Source organism: Cyprinus carpio, chromosome A20, assembly GCF_018340385.1.
Source record: "Cyprinus carpio isolate SPL01 chromosome A20, ASM1834038v1, whole genome shotgun sequence".
NCBI classification, from domain to species: Eukaryota; Metazoa; Chordata; class Actinopteri; order Cypriniformes; family Cyprinidae; genus Cyprinus; species Cyprinus carpio.
In genome coordinates this window covers 675,013-691,611 of record NC_056591.1, presented here as the reverse complement: position 1 = coordinate 691,611, position 16,599 = coordinate 675,013, and the positions used below count along the sequence as shown (strand labels likewise).

General features: G+C 38.3%; 2 protein-coding genes across 2 annotated transcripts in view; one reads left to right on the top strand and one right to left on the bottom strand.

The window, feature by feature from the left end:
- The window catches only part of LOC109082652 (lethal(3)malignant brain tumor-like protein 3), a 58,568-nt gene extending 49,862 nt beyond the window's left edge, over positions 1–8,706 (bottom strand). The window contains exons 1-6 of the mRNA XM_042777273.1: positions 8,288–8,706; positions 6,008–6,127; positions 5,738–5,849; positions 3,870–4,020; positions 709–838; positions 5–89 (exon numbers count right to left, since the gene is read on the bottom strand). Coding sequence (XP_042633207.1) covers positions 5–89; positions 709–838; positions 3,870–4,020; positions 5,738–5,849; positions 6,008–6,097 — 568 coding nt within the window. The 5' untranslated portion in view covers positions 6,098–6,127; positions 8,288–8,706. The remainder of the gene's footprint in view (positions 1–4; positions 90–708; positions 839–3,869; positions 4,021–5,737; positions 5,850–6,007; positions 6,128–8,287) is intronic.
- Positions 8,707–9,717: 1,011 nt separating this feature from the next.
- On the top strand, positions 9,718–16,072 carry tmem244 (transmembrane protein 244). The gene is given in 6 exon segments (XM_042777272.1): positions 9,718–10,347; positions 10,655–10,740; positions 11,866–11,942; positions 12,122–12,247; positions 14,267–14,311; positions 15,316–16,072. Coding segments are annotated over 6 exon segments (528 nt in total). The 5' UTR covers positions 9,718–10,251; the 3' UTR covers positions 15,414–16,072.
- Positions 16,073–16,599: the final 527 nt, after the last annotated feature.

Below are 16,599 nucleotides of genomic sequence, written 5' to 3'. Positions count from 1 at the left end.
TCACTGTATCTGAGCAGTGCTGCATCTCCTCTGCGTTTCCTGCGGCCTCTCGTCGCCCCACGTGCTGGTCGCCTGCTTTCTTTCTCTCCCTGTCACACACACACACACACACACACACACACACACACACACACACACACACACACACACACACACACACACACACACACACACACACACACACACACACATCAAAACAGGAATCTAATGTAAATCTGCAGTGGCTTCCAGAACAGAAACATACAGATCACTGTATCATCCTGACATCTTTTTCATACGAGATCAGTTTGTGTGTGATCTGTCAGGAAGCAAACACATGCCAACATCTTTAGCTTCACGAGCAAATCTCATTTAAGGCTGTTTAGATATTGTTTTTAACATGGCAAAGATTAACTATGCTGAAGAAAGTTTTTTTAATTCTTCTGAAACCTGATAAAAAAACCACTGGCCAGTGTTGTGTACAGGTACCACAGGTAATAGTGTTTAAAAAGGTAAATGTTTAGAGGTTAAGATGCTCTCTATACGCTACATAGCAAAGTCTTTTGAGGTTGCAACCAGAAAATAATGCCGTTTGATTTTAGGGACTTTTAAAATTGTATCTCGCCACAATGACCTATTTCTTTGCTACCCACACGTCACTGCCACATAAACCAGCCAGAGAAATCTGAAAAAAAACAAAAGATGGAGAGTAAAAGTAAGTGAACTGACGTAGTCTTCATCGTCCTCCTCGGCGATCTCCATCGAGCTGTCCATGTCTTCAGCGAGTCTCTCGGTCAGACGGGGTCTCTTCCTCCCGAGCGCCTCTCCGTTGGTTCTGGAGCCTTCTCTCTTCAGCTCTCTGCACCATAACAAGACATTATTTTCGTGCACTCTTCCAGCATCATCCTTTACACGCCTCGACAACATCAGCCTGATACAGAAACACCATTTTAAAGAGCACCGATTCTTTATAACATCTTTTTCTGCATAGATTCCGAGCAACTAGAGTCTGAATAACAATATAAGATGTGATCAAGAATATGTCTTGTTGTTATCAGTATAAGAAAATAATGTTTATGGTGTTAATGTGACACAGAGTTGTCTGTTTGGATAAAGTCAGTCTCTTTCTCTCTTTCTGGGTTAGCATGGCACAAGTCTGTGTGAGACAGGAAGACCCCTTTCACAACATCCTGTGGCCTCTTTCTTAACAGTATAGAACTGTTCTGATTGTTTGCCAGCAGCTGTACTGCCTCAGCATAAATGTGAATGATATCAATGTTTAGTCATTTCTGTGTCAGTAAAAACTCCAAAAACTTTCATGAAACGTTTTCAGTGAGGACTTCATAAACACACTTCTGCTAGGAAACATCACTCGTTTGTGCATCATTTTCAATCCATTCTAAATGATGAAGTCATTCTTGGCTTTTGTAGCTCTACATGATTCGCAACAATAATTCACCACATCAGTGATGCAAAAGTGCAAAATCCTGGATCTTATCACAAAGAGCTCATCACTAGAGAGCTACACTATTCTTCTCCCACTCTTACTATAACTTAGTATTTTCACGTGGCTGGTGAAATTCTAAACAACAGTCTATATTCGTGGCATAACTGTGTGTTACATACTTTTGGTGCAAATCACACCCTGAAAACTTACATAGCTTACATAACTTAACACCCTGAAAAATATAAAGCTTAAATATAAAGCTGGAAAATACCACAACATGAAAGCTTCACAGCACACTGTGGTGTTTAACAAATCAGTGAGAGGGCAGCAACAGAAACTAATTTAAAGTAAGTATGCAGTATGCATACTATACACATTTTACCAATTTTATGCATGCATGAATACCTAGACGTGTCTTGTATCACACTGCTGTTTTACAAAAGCAATATGCCACACAAGGCTGTGTGTTACAGTGATTTTACTATGACTAAGGGAATTTCCCTTCTGTATGTGTGCAAGTTTTTCCAACAAGAAGACAAAAAAAAATTAAAAAGACGTGAATGCCATTATGATTTGATCTTTTGAGACAGTTTCTATATCATTTCTAGGCTTTCAGCGACTGTGCTGGGAACCTTGTGTTTACAAAAATACACCGCACTCAAGCTGACCTTCCTTTTCTGTGAACACATGCTCCGGAAGCCATACTGCATGCCATTTCCTTCTTGACTCATTTGATCAGAGAGAAAACGGTCAGTCAGGATGATTTTACACAAAAGCAGACTTGAACACTAAACAACTGTTTTATTTACGAGACGGTAACTCAATCTCTGTACTAAGGTCATGTGACTATAATCGAACATTCTGCTATTTGAAATGTTTATCATTACATACTGCATATTGTTTAACATGCTATCTTTATATTATATCATTCTGCATGCAGTGTGCCTTCCATTCTAAACACACACTTCATTTTAATGCTCTTTCTAACCAGTGTGAGAGGTCAGTCAATGCAAGCGTGTTTCCCAGTGCTCACAAACAAACACATGACAACTGCTGCTCAGATCAGCTTCCTCAAACCTCACAGACATCACTATACTGCACTGATCCCACTACAGGCCAAGAACGGCTTTAGAGTCAGATATCTGCATTCAGTGTGTCAGAGACGAGTGCGAGTGAGATTATCAAAGTCGCCAGTGTATCGCTATATGCATATCGCCAGGGCTTCTGATAACTCAGGTACATTTAAGACATTTTAAAGACATTTTTAAGACCAAGTAGGAGGAATAAACATGAATAAACAAGTAAATGTCTACAGAGCATGCAATGAGTTGCACTAGCAACACTTAAAACTTTAAAAAACACAATTTATAAGAGATCTCCATTACTTTTTGAATCGCTCTGCTCCCAAACACTAGAATAATGAAATAACTAAACACATTGCACAAAAGTGATCAGTATTTTTGTCTTGTTTCCTAGTGCAGATGTCTAAAGATACTTAAATCAAGATACATGTACTTTATACATTTACAGAAGATGAAAATTGATCAAAATGAAGTGAGCCTCTGATTTAAAAAAAGAAAAAATATCTAAAAATTGGCTCAAAAAAAATCAACTTAATTCAAAGGAAAAACAAGTTTTCATTCCATGTTGACAAATATTTGTTCTTGTTTTAAACAAACTCACTTAATTTTGTTACATTTCTCAGTAAACAAAACTTCATATCTTTAATTTAGCCTCTTAAATATGTATTTTGATTTAAGGATGTTTAGATATCTGCATTGGAAAACAATCAAAAATACTGAAAAAGACATTTTTAGCAATGCATGCAATGCATTTATTGTTTCTGAATGTAAGACTTTTTGCTCTGATTTAAGACCATTTTAAAGCCTTCATTTGTGGAAGGACAAATTTTTATGACCTTTTTAAGCCCCTGGGAAACCCCGGACTGAGACCTGCACACACCGTGAGACTGTGAATATGAAACGCTGATAACACTAGCATCTGTTCTTTCACATTAATCGCTGTCAGATAGGTGTCATGAAATTAGCATGAAATTCTTTCAGCTGTTTAACACACCACAATGCAAAAACACCACACGCTCCTCCAGTGTCGGGGAAACATACTTTTAAAATTAATGCATGTCGGGGAAACATACTTTTAAAATTAATGCATTACATTACTTTTGTGTTACTTTTTTCACCTGGGCTGGGCTTTTTTATTGTTTTTTTTTATTAATGAAAAACCCAAAGCTTACACTTCAGGCGACTGTAAAGGCCCTTTCACACTGAAAGTGAACTGAATAAGCCTCACGCTGAAGAAAGAGCCTCTGAAACTCACTCCTGATTTTTAAGGACAACTTAAAACACTTCCAGCACATTTAACACTGGCTCAGCTCATCACTAACACCACGTATGATCAGTAGTGACAGTGATGCTTGACTTACTCTTGCTGCTCCTGCTGCAGACAGCGCTCACTGCAGTGAAGCCCATCAGACAGGAAGTCCACCACCGAGCCCTTCCTGTTACAGCGGACACACACAAGGCCTCGCTGGGCCCACGACGTCTCCTCCTTTGAGACCTGCTCCTTAGAGAGAGCTGAGGAAAATGAACACAAGACCCTTAAATAACAAAATGTATCTCTTGACTGACTGACCCTTTCCTGACCAATCACCACCTGCAACATCAGACAAGCCTGTGCTCTTCTCCAGTGTAAGTCTATGGAGGATCTGTGTGTTTGGATAGTTTTTAAATGCCATTCAACATTAAAAATTCTTGCCAGGTCACTTATCATAGTGACATAGTATTAGTTCATTTTGTTAAACAAACTTAGGAACAGTTCAAGAATATTTTCCAATTACCTTGATAGTAATAATTATATTAAAATTAGCATACTAGTAATACGTAAGTGTACTATTTCAATAATTATTTTAGTTCATGAAAGTGTCATATTATGTGTACTAGAAGTGTTAGACCACTACATTTTACTTTGGTATCATACACTGTAAAAATTAATTTTTTCACTCTAATTTTTTTTTTTACAAATAATTACAAAGAAACAGCAAGTAGCACTGAATTAAACATGGAATTTTGAAGTATAAAGACTGACAGTATTTTCTTGTAAAACCCAACCCTTTTTTATTCACAACTTCTAGATCAGGGATAGGCAACTCCACCTGGAGGGCCACTAGAGTTTAGCTTCAGCCCTCATAAAAACTCACCTGCCTGTATCTAGTAATCCCCGAAAAACACGAATTGCCTTGTTCAGGTGTGTTAATTAGGGTTGGAGCTAAACTCTGCAGGACAGTGGCCCTTATAAGCATACTGTTTTTTTACTTGTTCTATACTTGTATATCCCTGTTTAGAAACTTCTAGATGAACTTATAAGCATACTGTTTTTTTACTTGTTCTATACTTGTATATCCCTGTTTAGAACACGCTGAAGTGCACTCTCAGTAAACTCCTAGTTTAATCGTTTTTATATTGCAAGTATACTTGTAAGTTTAGCATTATACAATGAAAAAATAGTAATCTAAAAACATCTAAGTTAACAAGTTATATTCAAATCAAAACATTAACATCTCTAAATGAACCAAAATGCATTTATTTATACCAACAAAACTAATTTATATGGTTTAAATCAGGCAGAAGTAGCTCTTGCAGGTTACCACTTTCATTTTTGTATTTTTACTTTAACTGTAAAAATTACACTTTTTTTCACCAGCGCTTGACCAACTAATACTAGTACTTACCTTTTCTTTTCTAATCTATTCTATTCTATTCTAGCTCTGTGTTCTGTGTTAGACTAACTGAGACTTGTCATGTCACTTGTATACCGTTGTTGTTCTCTCGCTGGTCTGATTGCTTCTGTTGTTCTCATTTGTAAGTTGCTTTGGATAAAAGCGTCTGCTGAATGATTAAATGTAGCTGTAACTGAACATTACTTCAGGTGACTGTGTTGTGACAGGACCGCAGTGAATGTGTTGCATCTGTTCACTTGCACTAACATGATCAGCTGCAATCGCTGTGAAAATGAGGCTTTTCTCTTTTCATTGGACTCCATTCTGATTCACAGTCTCTCCTGTTAAATTATGTTACTGTGTAATTACGGAAAAACAGCAATCCCACGATTCATTCCAGCCCACTTAAGTATAAAATCCAGTCATTTTTACCATGTTATGAGCACAATAATGTGAAAATCACAGAAATCTCCAGTTCATTCCTCGGGGATGCTGTGTAACACTGGTTAGAAGCAGTAGTCAGGGGGACTACTGCAGTAATGAACCCAGACACGAGCGTATGGTGGTGTGTTTACCCTCCTGTGCAGTGGGGACGCTCCATGTGGTGGTGGCGTGAGCTTTTTTGCCCCTCTCCTCCTCCATCTCATCCGTTATGACCTCCAGGACCCCAAACTCATTCACCCGGAACTAAAACACACACACACACTGAATGTACACAACTAACCTACATGATGGCCATCAGAGCATTATTAAAACATCATAAAGATCAAACGCAGTAAACCGGTCATGTTTAGGTTCATAGACAGTCTTGTTTATGTAATAAAGGCCTGTATGTATTTGCTAACCTTGAGTTCGCTGCCAGGCAGAGTTCCCACTCCGTCCTTCCAGTCCATCGCCCCGTACACATCAAACTCTGTGCTCGGGCCCGACTCCATCACACCCGCGCACAGCTAACCTGAAGAACACTGTACGATAACACACAAGCCTTACTGAAGGACATTACAAACAACACTGGAACACTCCTGAGCTCTACACACACATGCTGTGTGCTTTTACTACTGAGAACACGAATTTAAATGTTGATTTAGTAGCTATTTTGTGTTTGTATGCATGCAACTTAAGTGTGTGCAATCCATAACGACTGAATCTCAGGATACACTGGTCACATTTCATCCAAAAAAAAAAAAAAAAAAAAAACTAATTTGTTTTGCATAAAAAATTAAGCCTTTTTTGAGATCACTAAATCGACTTAAAATGTATTTTTCTTTAATTTTGGGGGTAAATATGGGCCATATGTGTGTGTGAGTGAGGTGTCTGTGAGTTGTGTAAGTGAGGTGTGTGTGTGTGTGTGTGTGTGTGTGTTTTGTGTATGCATGCATGTGTGTGTGGTAAGTGTTTGTGTGTTTTGTGTATTGTGTGAGTGTTTTGTGTGTGTGTGTGTGTGTGTGTGTGTGTGTGTGCGTGTGTTAGTGTTTTGTGTTTGTGTGTTTTGTGTGAGTGTGTGAGTTGTGTAAGTGATGTGTGTGTGTGTGTGTGTGTGTGTGTGTGTTTGTGTATGCAAGCATGTGTGTGTGGTAAGAGTTTGTGTGCTTGTGTGTTTTGTGTGAGTGTTCTGTGTGTGTGTGTGTGTGTGTGTATTTGTGTTTGTGTGTTTTGTGTGAGTGTTCTGTGTGTGTGTGTGTGTGTGTGTGTATTGTGTGAGTGTTCTGTGTGTGTGTGTGTGTGTGTGTGTGTGTGTGTGTGTGTGTGTGCATGTGTTAGTGTTCTGTGTGTGTGAGTGTTGTGTGTGTGTGTGTGTGTGTGTGTGTGTATGTGTTAGTGTTCTGTGTGTGTTTGTGTGTGTTTTGTGTTTGTGTGTGAGTGTTGTGTGTGTCAGTGCCGCATGAGGCCTAGCGCGCGTGAGTCGGTCCCGGAGTCGCCAGCAGAGAGCGCTGTTGCCCGCACTTCATCCGCGACGCTGGAAACTTTCAAGCCCCTGTTCAACAATGAAATCAAAAAGAAATGCTCGCAACATTGTCACGTATTACAGGATCCTGTGTGCGCGGCGCGTGTTTTCATACATTTCAACACAGTTTCGCATTAAATGCAGAGTCGCATATCTGGACATGAAACGGTTTTCACTGCTGTAGTTGGTATTTATAGCTATTTGATGCATTATATAATTAAACAAAGTTCATTTTCTCGACAGATATTTTAAATATCCGTGCAAATGCTTTACTTTTCGATGTGAAGTACAATATTTCGACATCTATTTAAATAACAGTTTATTTAACTAACGATTTAGATCAAATTTGAAGACGACGATGGTGATGATGATAAAATAAATTATTATATATATATATATATATATATATATATATATATATATATATATATATAATTTCCCACCGTGTGTTTTTCTGTGAAACGCGTTTATTTCAAGGTTTGAGTGTATTTCTATCGTGCAGCTCTATCATATTGAAATAGTTTCCTCTGAAAGAGGTGAAATGATTCAGCTCGACGGCGACAGTGCAGTATTATTTCCCCCTGAATATCGACGAAGATGAGCTGCGATGACATATTTCAGACGACACAGGATCAGATATTAAAACACTTTTCTTTAATGTGTTTTAAAGGCAGTTTCTCAAAATGGCGGAGCAGGAATTAAATTCACTATATAATTCAAAGACAGGGCCTGGCGAATCGCGACATTATTGCTGATCAATGACATTTAAAGTGCATGATTGAGCCGATCGCACGAGACGTGTTTTGTTTCGCACGACTAGTTCCTGTCGTTCCCAGCACACAGGAGCGAATGCACTGCTCTGTCTTATTCTACACAGACACAGATAAACACATGCTTTATTCCTGCCATCATGCACACTTTGATCCTTTCTGTCGACTGCGTCTATTCTGAGTGTCATTCATTCGCGCTATTCTTTATTTCATACTCTCTTCCTGCTGCTCATATTATTGATGACACGTCCAGGCGTTTTCTACTTTAAATCTAACTTTCATTATTATTGCTTCGCATTAAACCTCCCGCGGAAGTCTAAGACGGCGCATAAAGGTTTATTAAAGAGTCTAAAATGCTACACAAGCAGTTTTTCCTAGCGTGCGATTGTTTTAATTTGTCTGTTTCTTACCCAAATTCTCCCACGAGTACTGAGAAATTGGCCAGGCGGACTCCAGTGCGCATGCGCAGCCGTGGCGCTTCACACTCGCCCGTCATGACAATAACGAAAGTTTTGCGCTGAAACAATTCCGACGGATCTCGAGGACGTCGCGCGCACTCGCCGCGCCGCCGACCTCCCGCGAACCCCGCTCGCGGCTCTTTTAACGCGCGGCGACGTGCGCGGACGGCGCGAAACATCGCCATTGCTGTTCTGTTGCTAAAAATAAATTCCTGCGTGCAACCCAGGCTTCCAAAATGAACAGAAACGTCTCATTAAATACAAACGACCAAACTCTCGAGTGTTGCCTGTGGTTTAACTGGAGAAATATGACGCAAACAAACGCTGTGAAGACTTAACAGCACTGCTCCGGGCGCATCTGTAAAAACGACTCTGACCTGTGCTCTACAGAGCAACAAAATAACCCTGAACTGGACAGAAATGGTCGGATTTAGCGCGACGCAACAATGTATCATACACCGCTTTTCAGCTGTAGGCTACAAAATAACATTACACTAAACGAAACAACTCTACATACTAAACTCAAACATACTGAATTCTAGCCTACTACACTAAGATCAGGCTCGAAACGAGTGTGTTTCTGTGAGTCGTGTAAATGAATGCACCTCACGCTTTTATTTTCTGACCTAAACACAGGGTCACAACACGTGAATGATGCTACAAGAGTAGAATTCATCTTAGATCTTTGGATAAAACACTACATGACAAACAATCATAATATATGTTATTTGGTTGGCCAACCAAGCAGTCTAGAGCTGGATTTATTTAGTTATTATTGTGCAATTTGTGACACGTGCTATTTATTACTGCACTCTTGCTAGAAGTGTATGCCAGGCTTTAGCTGTATAGCCATTTGCACTTTATCTAATCAAACTTGTTTGTCAGGTAGTGCGTTTAGACTAAAGATGTACACACTGAATGAAGCGACTGTCATCACTGCTCATGTAATCAGAGCAGGAGCTGCACGCCTGCAGAAGGTGGTTTTGGTTTTAGTTTTCATTTGGCCGCTTGCAAGGACTCAGCCTCATGCTAACATAAAGAATGTATGTTTCAAATTGAGTTCAAAGGCCAAAGATATTTTCAAGGCCGAGATGAGCCCTTGTCACACACAATATACATTTCTGCAGTTTCATGTCAGTGGGAACACACTTCATGCACTGAACTCTCTTCTCAAGAGCTGATGATCTGAATCAGTGTTAAATAAGAGAGACATGCACAATCTCACTGTATGTGAGGCATTGAGAATGTTCTTCACTGGCTTTACTGGAAGAGACAAACCTGTTCATGAGAAGGGTGTGTCCACTTACTTCTGGCTTAGAATTTGGACTAAATTTTCATTTTTCATTCATTTATTTATTTTTAAGTTTTTAATCACAGTATCACAATTAAGTGAGCATGGGGTGAATGGAAAATACATTTGGTAGAATTGGTTTGAGTGGATATTCCTTAAATTTCAACACAAGCATGTTTATTTTTGTTAATAAAAAATATCCAAAAGATGCTTCCTAACAGGAATGACCCAGATATTATTTCAAACAAGTAGGGCTTAATTTTGTGCATGCTCTTACCCATGTGTTGCAGTTGGTGCACAGTGAAAACTGAAATCTGCACCATTTCTACAGTTTTATCAGTGCTACAGAACAGAGACCAATCCTGAAACACGTTCGTACAGCCAACTGTGCTAGCGGGATGCTAATGTGAGGTATTCTAGCACAGCCTTACTTAACCAGGAGTATTTTTAGTGTGTGTGGGTAATCAGTTAGTGTAGCCCGGGCCTGGAGGTGGGCTTTATCCTGCCCAGATTTACAGGAGCGTTTTAGAGCGTGGCTAATCTTATTAAGAGCAGCCATGACAGATGCACTGATTCAGTCTTCTGCTACCTGCGAGAGCGCCGAGCAGAGAATCGCTGGCCATTCATGTTGTTGGACTACTGCTGCCGGTGCTGTGGGACCACGCTGATCAAACGCCATGCCCAGCATCTGCCCATCAGCAGCAAGCTGCATGACACCTGGGTAAAGTCTGATAGTCTGCGAGTGGTGCAGCAGAGCTGATCCTGAAGGATCCACTGCGTCCCTGTAGCAGTAGCCATGTTTCTATAGGCCTTAGTTTCAGTAAGTCTTAATGTAAAACTCACACTTTTCTGTGAAGGCTTCTACTGGAAAGGACTGACTAAATAACAGAAACCATGTGCAGGAATAAGGCAGGCCTCTGTGCCAGTAGAAGATGTTTGATTGATAGTGCTAACACTGCTAGAACGAGCTGATGTACAGATGTTTCCCAGAAGCACTGAGCGTGGTTGTGTTGTGTGCTCGTCGTCAGGCTGTTCTTCAGAACCTGTTGATGTGTATGCTGTGCTTCTACTCTCTCTACTATATTGTGGTCAGTCTCTGCATCGGCATTCTCAGGTGAGATTTTCCACGTTGAGCGGCACAACTTCCTCTCTCTCTGTCTGCCTCTTATGTGGTGATGTGTCTACTGACTTCCTGTAGTACAGAAAAAAACTGGTCTTCGTCAGTGTTTCTCAACACGTGTAATATTAGTCACATGGACTGTTATATCCAAAACACTGCTGCTGTTCTTTATATGCATTCACAAAATCATCAGTTCTCCTGTTCAAGCCAAGAACAGTTTATCATGTTATTAATTAGAATACTGTTGGGCCTATGCAGGTTTATAAGGGTTAGACTTTTGTTTTTTTTTCTATGAATGTACAAGCAACAATTTTAGCATAACTGAGAGGCTGTTAAATATATATATAACTCTTTCTCAGTTATGCTAAAATAACACTGTGTGTGTGTGTGTGTGTGTGAAACTTTGTTTGTGAAACTGTTTTTATTTTTACATTTTCAGTTTTAATTTTAGTCCAAGATTTATTAATTTTGTTGTGCTTTTGTCATGTTTAGTATTTTTTTATAGATATGTCTATAGTTTTTATTCATTTTTATTTCAATTTTATTTTAGTACATTAAATTAAATTCAATTTAATTAAAGCAAAGAATGTTGCTTTGGAAAGCAGCTGAAATAAAAATCTTTCATATTTTTTTTTTCAGTAACGTTTATTTTATCTCAAATAATGAAATGCTGTTTTAACGGTTTTAATTTTAGTTTCAGTTTTAGTTTTATTTAACTATAATAACTCTGTTTGGGTTACTGCTTGATGTATAATGAACAATCTGGATCCTAAATTTTGCGATCCACACAATATAATCATAAGCACGATATTCACTGTAGTAGAGCAGGATCAGTTTGACTCTCAATCACCATGTGTTTTTTCAACCTGATCTCACGAGAAAATGTGAATTATTTACAAATTAGCCACAAATTCAGCAAAACAAAATAGTTAGGAATTGCCGTGAGATTGTGTTGGTTTTTTATCTTCAGTAAACATTATTGCAGTCATAAAAAATGATCAACATGAAAGCAGCATCCCATTCTTGGTTTGAGCATCCCATTCTTAATATCAAAAACCAAAAACAGAATACATTTCAAGCTGTCTGGGTGTTTATGTGTTGTTTGTTTGCTGTTATCAGGGTGGAGGAGGTGGACAGCTTGTTAGCACCTTTTGACTACACAACTCAACCATCATGGCAAAGTCCCAAATATTTAGGTAAAGCTGCATTCAACTAAATACTAGCTCAAGATTTTGACTTATAGTCATACAAACTTTGGATTATGTATCATTACTGTGCAGTGCAATGATTGGAGAAGATTTGCTGCTGCTAATCACGTGCATTATTAAACATGTTATCTTGTGTTGTGGGTTGCTCTCATACGTGTGTTGTGCAGTGAGTGTGATCTCCACCGAGGTGACGTATGTTCTGGGCTGACATACACTCGCATCGATCATGAATGAGTGTGTGTGGGACTACGCCATCACTGTCACACTGCTGCACGTCGCTCTGACCGTAGCAGGTGAGAACACCTACATACTGTACAAGGTCAAGACTTGACATCAAACATATTTGGTCAAATCAGTTTGATCAAATAACCTGAATGCCTGATATGAACATTATGGGTGCAAATCAAGTAATCAAACAATCACAGCAAACATGTCCATCTCTCATCCCACAGTTTGTGAAAGACAAGCAAAAAGTCATATTTACCCTAGTGAAAGAAAATACTAAAATGTATTTGAAAGACATTTACTTTGTGCTAAGTATACTACAAATGCATTTACATATTTACTGTATGTGCATATTAAAAATACCCTGCGGTTGTACTTTTGGTATACTAAACACTTATACTTAAAGTCTGCTAAACTGGAACAAATCATTTTGTGCTTAATGCTCTTTAATGTGCGGAAGTAGTGTTAAAGTCCAAATAAAGATATACTGAAGGTCATTTGAGTGTGCTAAAGTGGAACTAGTGCAAGTATGCTTCAGGTACACTTTAAAGGTCTTGCATTTAAAGACTGATATTATACAGAAATCATACAATCCTTATTAATAGTGATACTAAAACACATTTTAGACATAATATTAAAAATAATGTGCATTGTGCAATAAAGAAATACTCCAAATAAAGCTCAATTATAATTTTATATTAGTAATTCTGTAAGAAATGTAAAAAAAAGTTAATGGATTTGAAGTATACTTAGTATGAAATTAATGTATATTAAATAAATTATGGCATTTTTTTACTAGGATACAGAAATGTCCTTGCAACGGAAGACTGTGGGCCAATAAACGTACTTATAATACAGTTGCATATAATGATGTGAGTTATTATGAGCCGTAAAGTGTTCAAATCAACTGTTTCGCCTCTTCTATATAGATGGACTTCTCGTAAATCATTACCAATGTTATTCACATTGAATGGCCTTCATACTCCTTTCTGCTGTCCTTTAAGTGTGTATCATGCAAGTTACCATGTTTACTGGCTTTACTTGGTCACGATAGTCACAGCTGTCATAGCCAACACAGGTGTGTTGAACTCCAAGAAATAACTGAATTCAAAAAGAAGAAAAACTCACCATTTTCTGTTTTGGCTCCATTAAAAATGTTTCTCTTTAGATTAAGAGAGAACATTTCCTGAACATATGAGATGAGTATGATAGATAAACCTGATGTGTCTCTGTCATGCTGCAGTCATATAAGTACATCAGAGTTCCAGAGCCACAGACTCTATTGAATAACATCCATTAGTTCACCCACACAACACTATACTGACAGCCTCAGACTACTGCGAAACATCAGCCGGTCTGTTTCACTTTCAGCTCCTTCTGTGAATCTAGTGGACCTATGCTGTTGTGTTTCACTGAATGCACAGAATTATGTCCTGTAAACTTGAGTTGCAGTTCTTCAAAATTACATAAAGCTTAGTAAGTAAGTATGTTTGACGAGAGGGCCGATATAATGAATCGTGGCACTGACCCGTACTTAAATTCTGTGAAAAGCTTGAAGTTTTAACTTCATGTTGCTGTGAATCTGTGGTCAGGCGACACTCTTCACCCAAGCACACTTACTGAGAGCAGAAAACATGGTGTTCATGCTGTGCATAAACGAACAATTAAAACATACAGTACTGTAAATGGTAAACAAGGTGGACTTTTAAATGGTTAAATGATTAAATGGACTGCTGTGTTGTGATGGTCATCACAGGCAAAATGTGATAATAAGTACATCAGCTTCTACAGACATTTTTTTTGTCTATACAATGCTTTATTTGCATGGCATAATAATGTAGGCAAATGTCTTTTAATGATTGATAGATGTGATTCATTGCATTTAATAATTTGTATAATTTAATAATTTGTAATTTGATAATTACAAAACTCTATCTATTGACACTCCCAGAACTTTCCTTGCATGTACTAATAGTATTTGCTTTGACGATATGCATGTGTTTGTGATAAATGTTTTGTGAAAGTGTCTATCTGAAAGTACACGGGGGCTGTTTTCGAACCTGTTTTCACTGTGAATTTGGTTTCAGTTATGGCTGATTTTCCCTCGACAGAGCATTGGTGGATTGCTCTCGGTAAGTTCCCTCTTTTGGAAAAGCTTTCAGTTTTGGCAGCGAAACAGACGTCATTTTAGGCTCTGTCATGTAGTTTAGCATCACACAGAATCAATTAAAAGGACATATAGAATATATAACCAAGAAAATAATTAAATACCAAATAGCATTTGCAAATGATACTATGAAGAATGTGAATATGTAATTTTCAAGACTAAAACAAAAAAGGTAAGCAGGTATCTGTGTTAACTCCAGTATCATTAGTATCACATTCTCTATTCACTATTCACCCCTGTTAAAGGTCAAAGGACACGTGACCTTTGTGTATAAGGGGCGGGAGTTTTCTGATCATTTGTGTCACCACTTTAGAGACAGATATTAAAATCAGTGTAATAAAGTGAAATCACGGCCCTCATCTGATACTGAACATATGCTCAGTGTATCAGTGTGTGTAATGAAATGGTGTGTGTGTGTGTGTGTGTGTGTGTGTGTGTGTGTGTGTGTGTGTGTGTGTGTGTGTGTGTGTGGTGTGCGTGTGTGTGTGTGGTGTGTCTGTGTGTCTGTGTGTCTGTGTGTGTAATGTCTGTGTGTGTGTGTGTGTGTGTGTGTGTGTGTGTGTGTGTGTCTGTCTGTGTGTGTGTGTGTGTGTGTGTGTGTGTGCCTGTGCGTGTCTGTCTGTGTGTGTGTGTGTGTGTGTGTGTGTGTGTGTGTGTGTGTGTGTGTGTGTGTGTGTGTGTGTCTGTGTCTGTGTGTGTGTGTCTCTGTGTGTCTGTCTGTGTGTCTGTGTCTGTCTGTGTGGGTGTGTGTCTGTGTGTGTGTCTGTGTGTGTGTGTGTGTGTGTGTGTGTCTGTCTGTCTGTCTGTCTCAGGTGGTGTGTGTGTGTGTGTGTGTGTGTGTGTGTGTGTGTGTGTGTGTGTGTGTGTGTGTGTGTGTGTGTGTGTCTGTCTGTCTGTGTGTGTGTGTGTGTGTGTGAGAGTTTAAGTATATGTGTGAGTGTGTGTGTGTGTCTGTCTGTTCTCCTGCAGGCTCTGGGTTGTTGATGATGATTTTTGGCGGGCAGCTCCTGGCTTACAGACTCTTCAGAAGTAATTTTGTGCATCCAGCAGATCTTCAGAATTTCTGACACGCTGTGGAACATGTACAGGGATGAATTTTCTCAGTTTTGTATTTCTTTTTTACATCATAGGTAGTTTGAAATAGTTTTGTTATTCCTAACAATATTTTGTCTGCTCATGCTGATGAAGTAATTCCAGTAATCATGTTATTTTGATGGCCTTTTGTGACGTCCCTGTGGTGAAATCTCAGTGGATTTTGACTCAGATGCAAAAATGATCGTCTGTGATTACATGCACGTTTACATTTGCTTCACTTTCTGTACAGCAATGTCTTATATGTAAAATTATTTGGATTAGAAACTTTTTTTCCTCAGGTGTTTAAGTCAGGTGCACTCTGTATGATTTTGGCACGGTTAATATTAATATGATCACGTTCATACAGTCTGACTAGCAGTACTGGGTAGTAATTGATTACATGTTATCTGCGTACATGTACTTGTAATTAGATTATATTAAAATCGTAAAATGCTCATAAATCAGATTACAGTTCCTTTTTTATTGCTTATGTGATTACATATTATTTACACAATGGCAGTGAATTTGTCATCATTTATTGATTGTCCCTAATTCTTTTTCCCTCTTAATTAATCCTACTGTCTTTTACACCATTTAGCTTTGACTATATTCACAGTATAAAGTATCCATGTAAATGTCAGGTAAACAACTTTGTGAGACACTATTAAAATATGTTTTAATAACAGGAAGTGACATCATTTTGACCCTTTTTACAATTATTCCTTCTGAAGAATTTGGTAATACTTGAGTCACTACTAGTGGTTTACCACGACCTTCACTTTGGAATTAATTATCGATTATGCATTATTTATATTAATTATGAACCCGATTAACTAATAGTTAGATTAAGCACTATTACTTACTAATTCATTCATCAGAATTTCTTGTTAGTTGCTAGTAGTTACTAGAGTGCTAATATTGTGTTACACGCGTGTTCTTGTGTAGCTATTTATTAATGACGGAACAATATTCTAAATCATTACCAAAAATTCTTCTTATATTATTTTTCCTGATCATAGTGTTGACTGTGTTCCTCAGTCTCAAGCATCAAGCCTGTTACCCCCATTATATCAAACAAATAATGTGCCATAATTTATAGCAAATACAAGTTTATCCAAAACTACAAACAAACATTTGTGTGATAGCTTGATTAAAATAAGTCTGCAAACATTAGTTGCA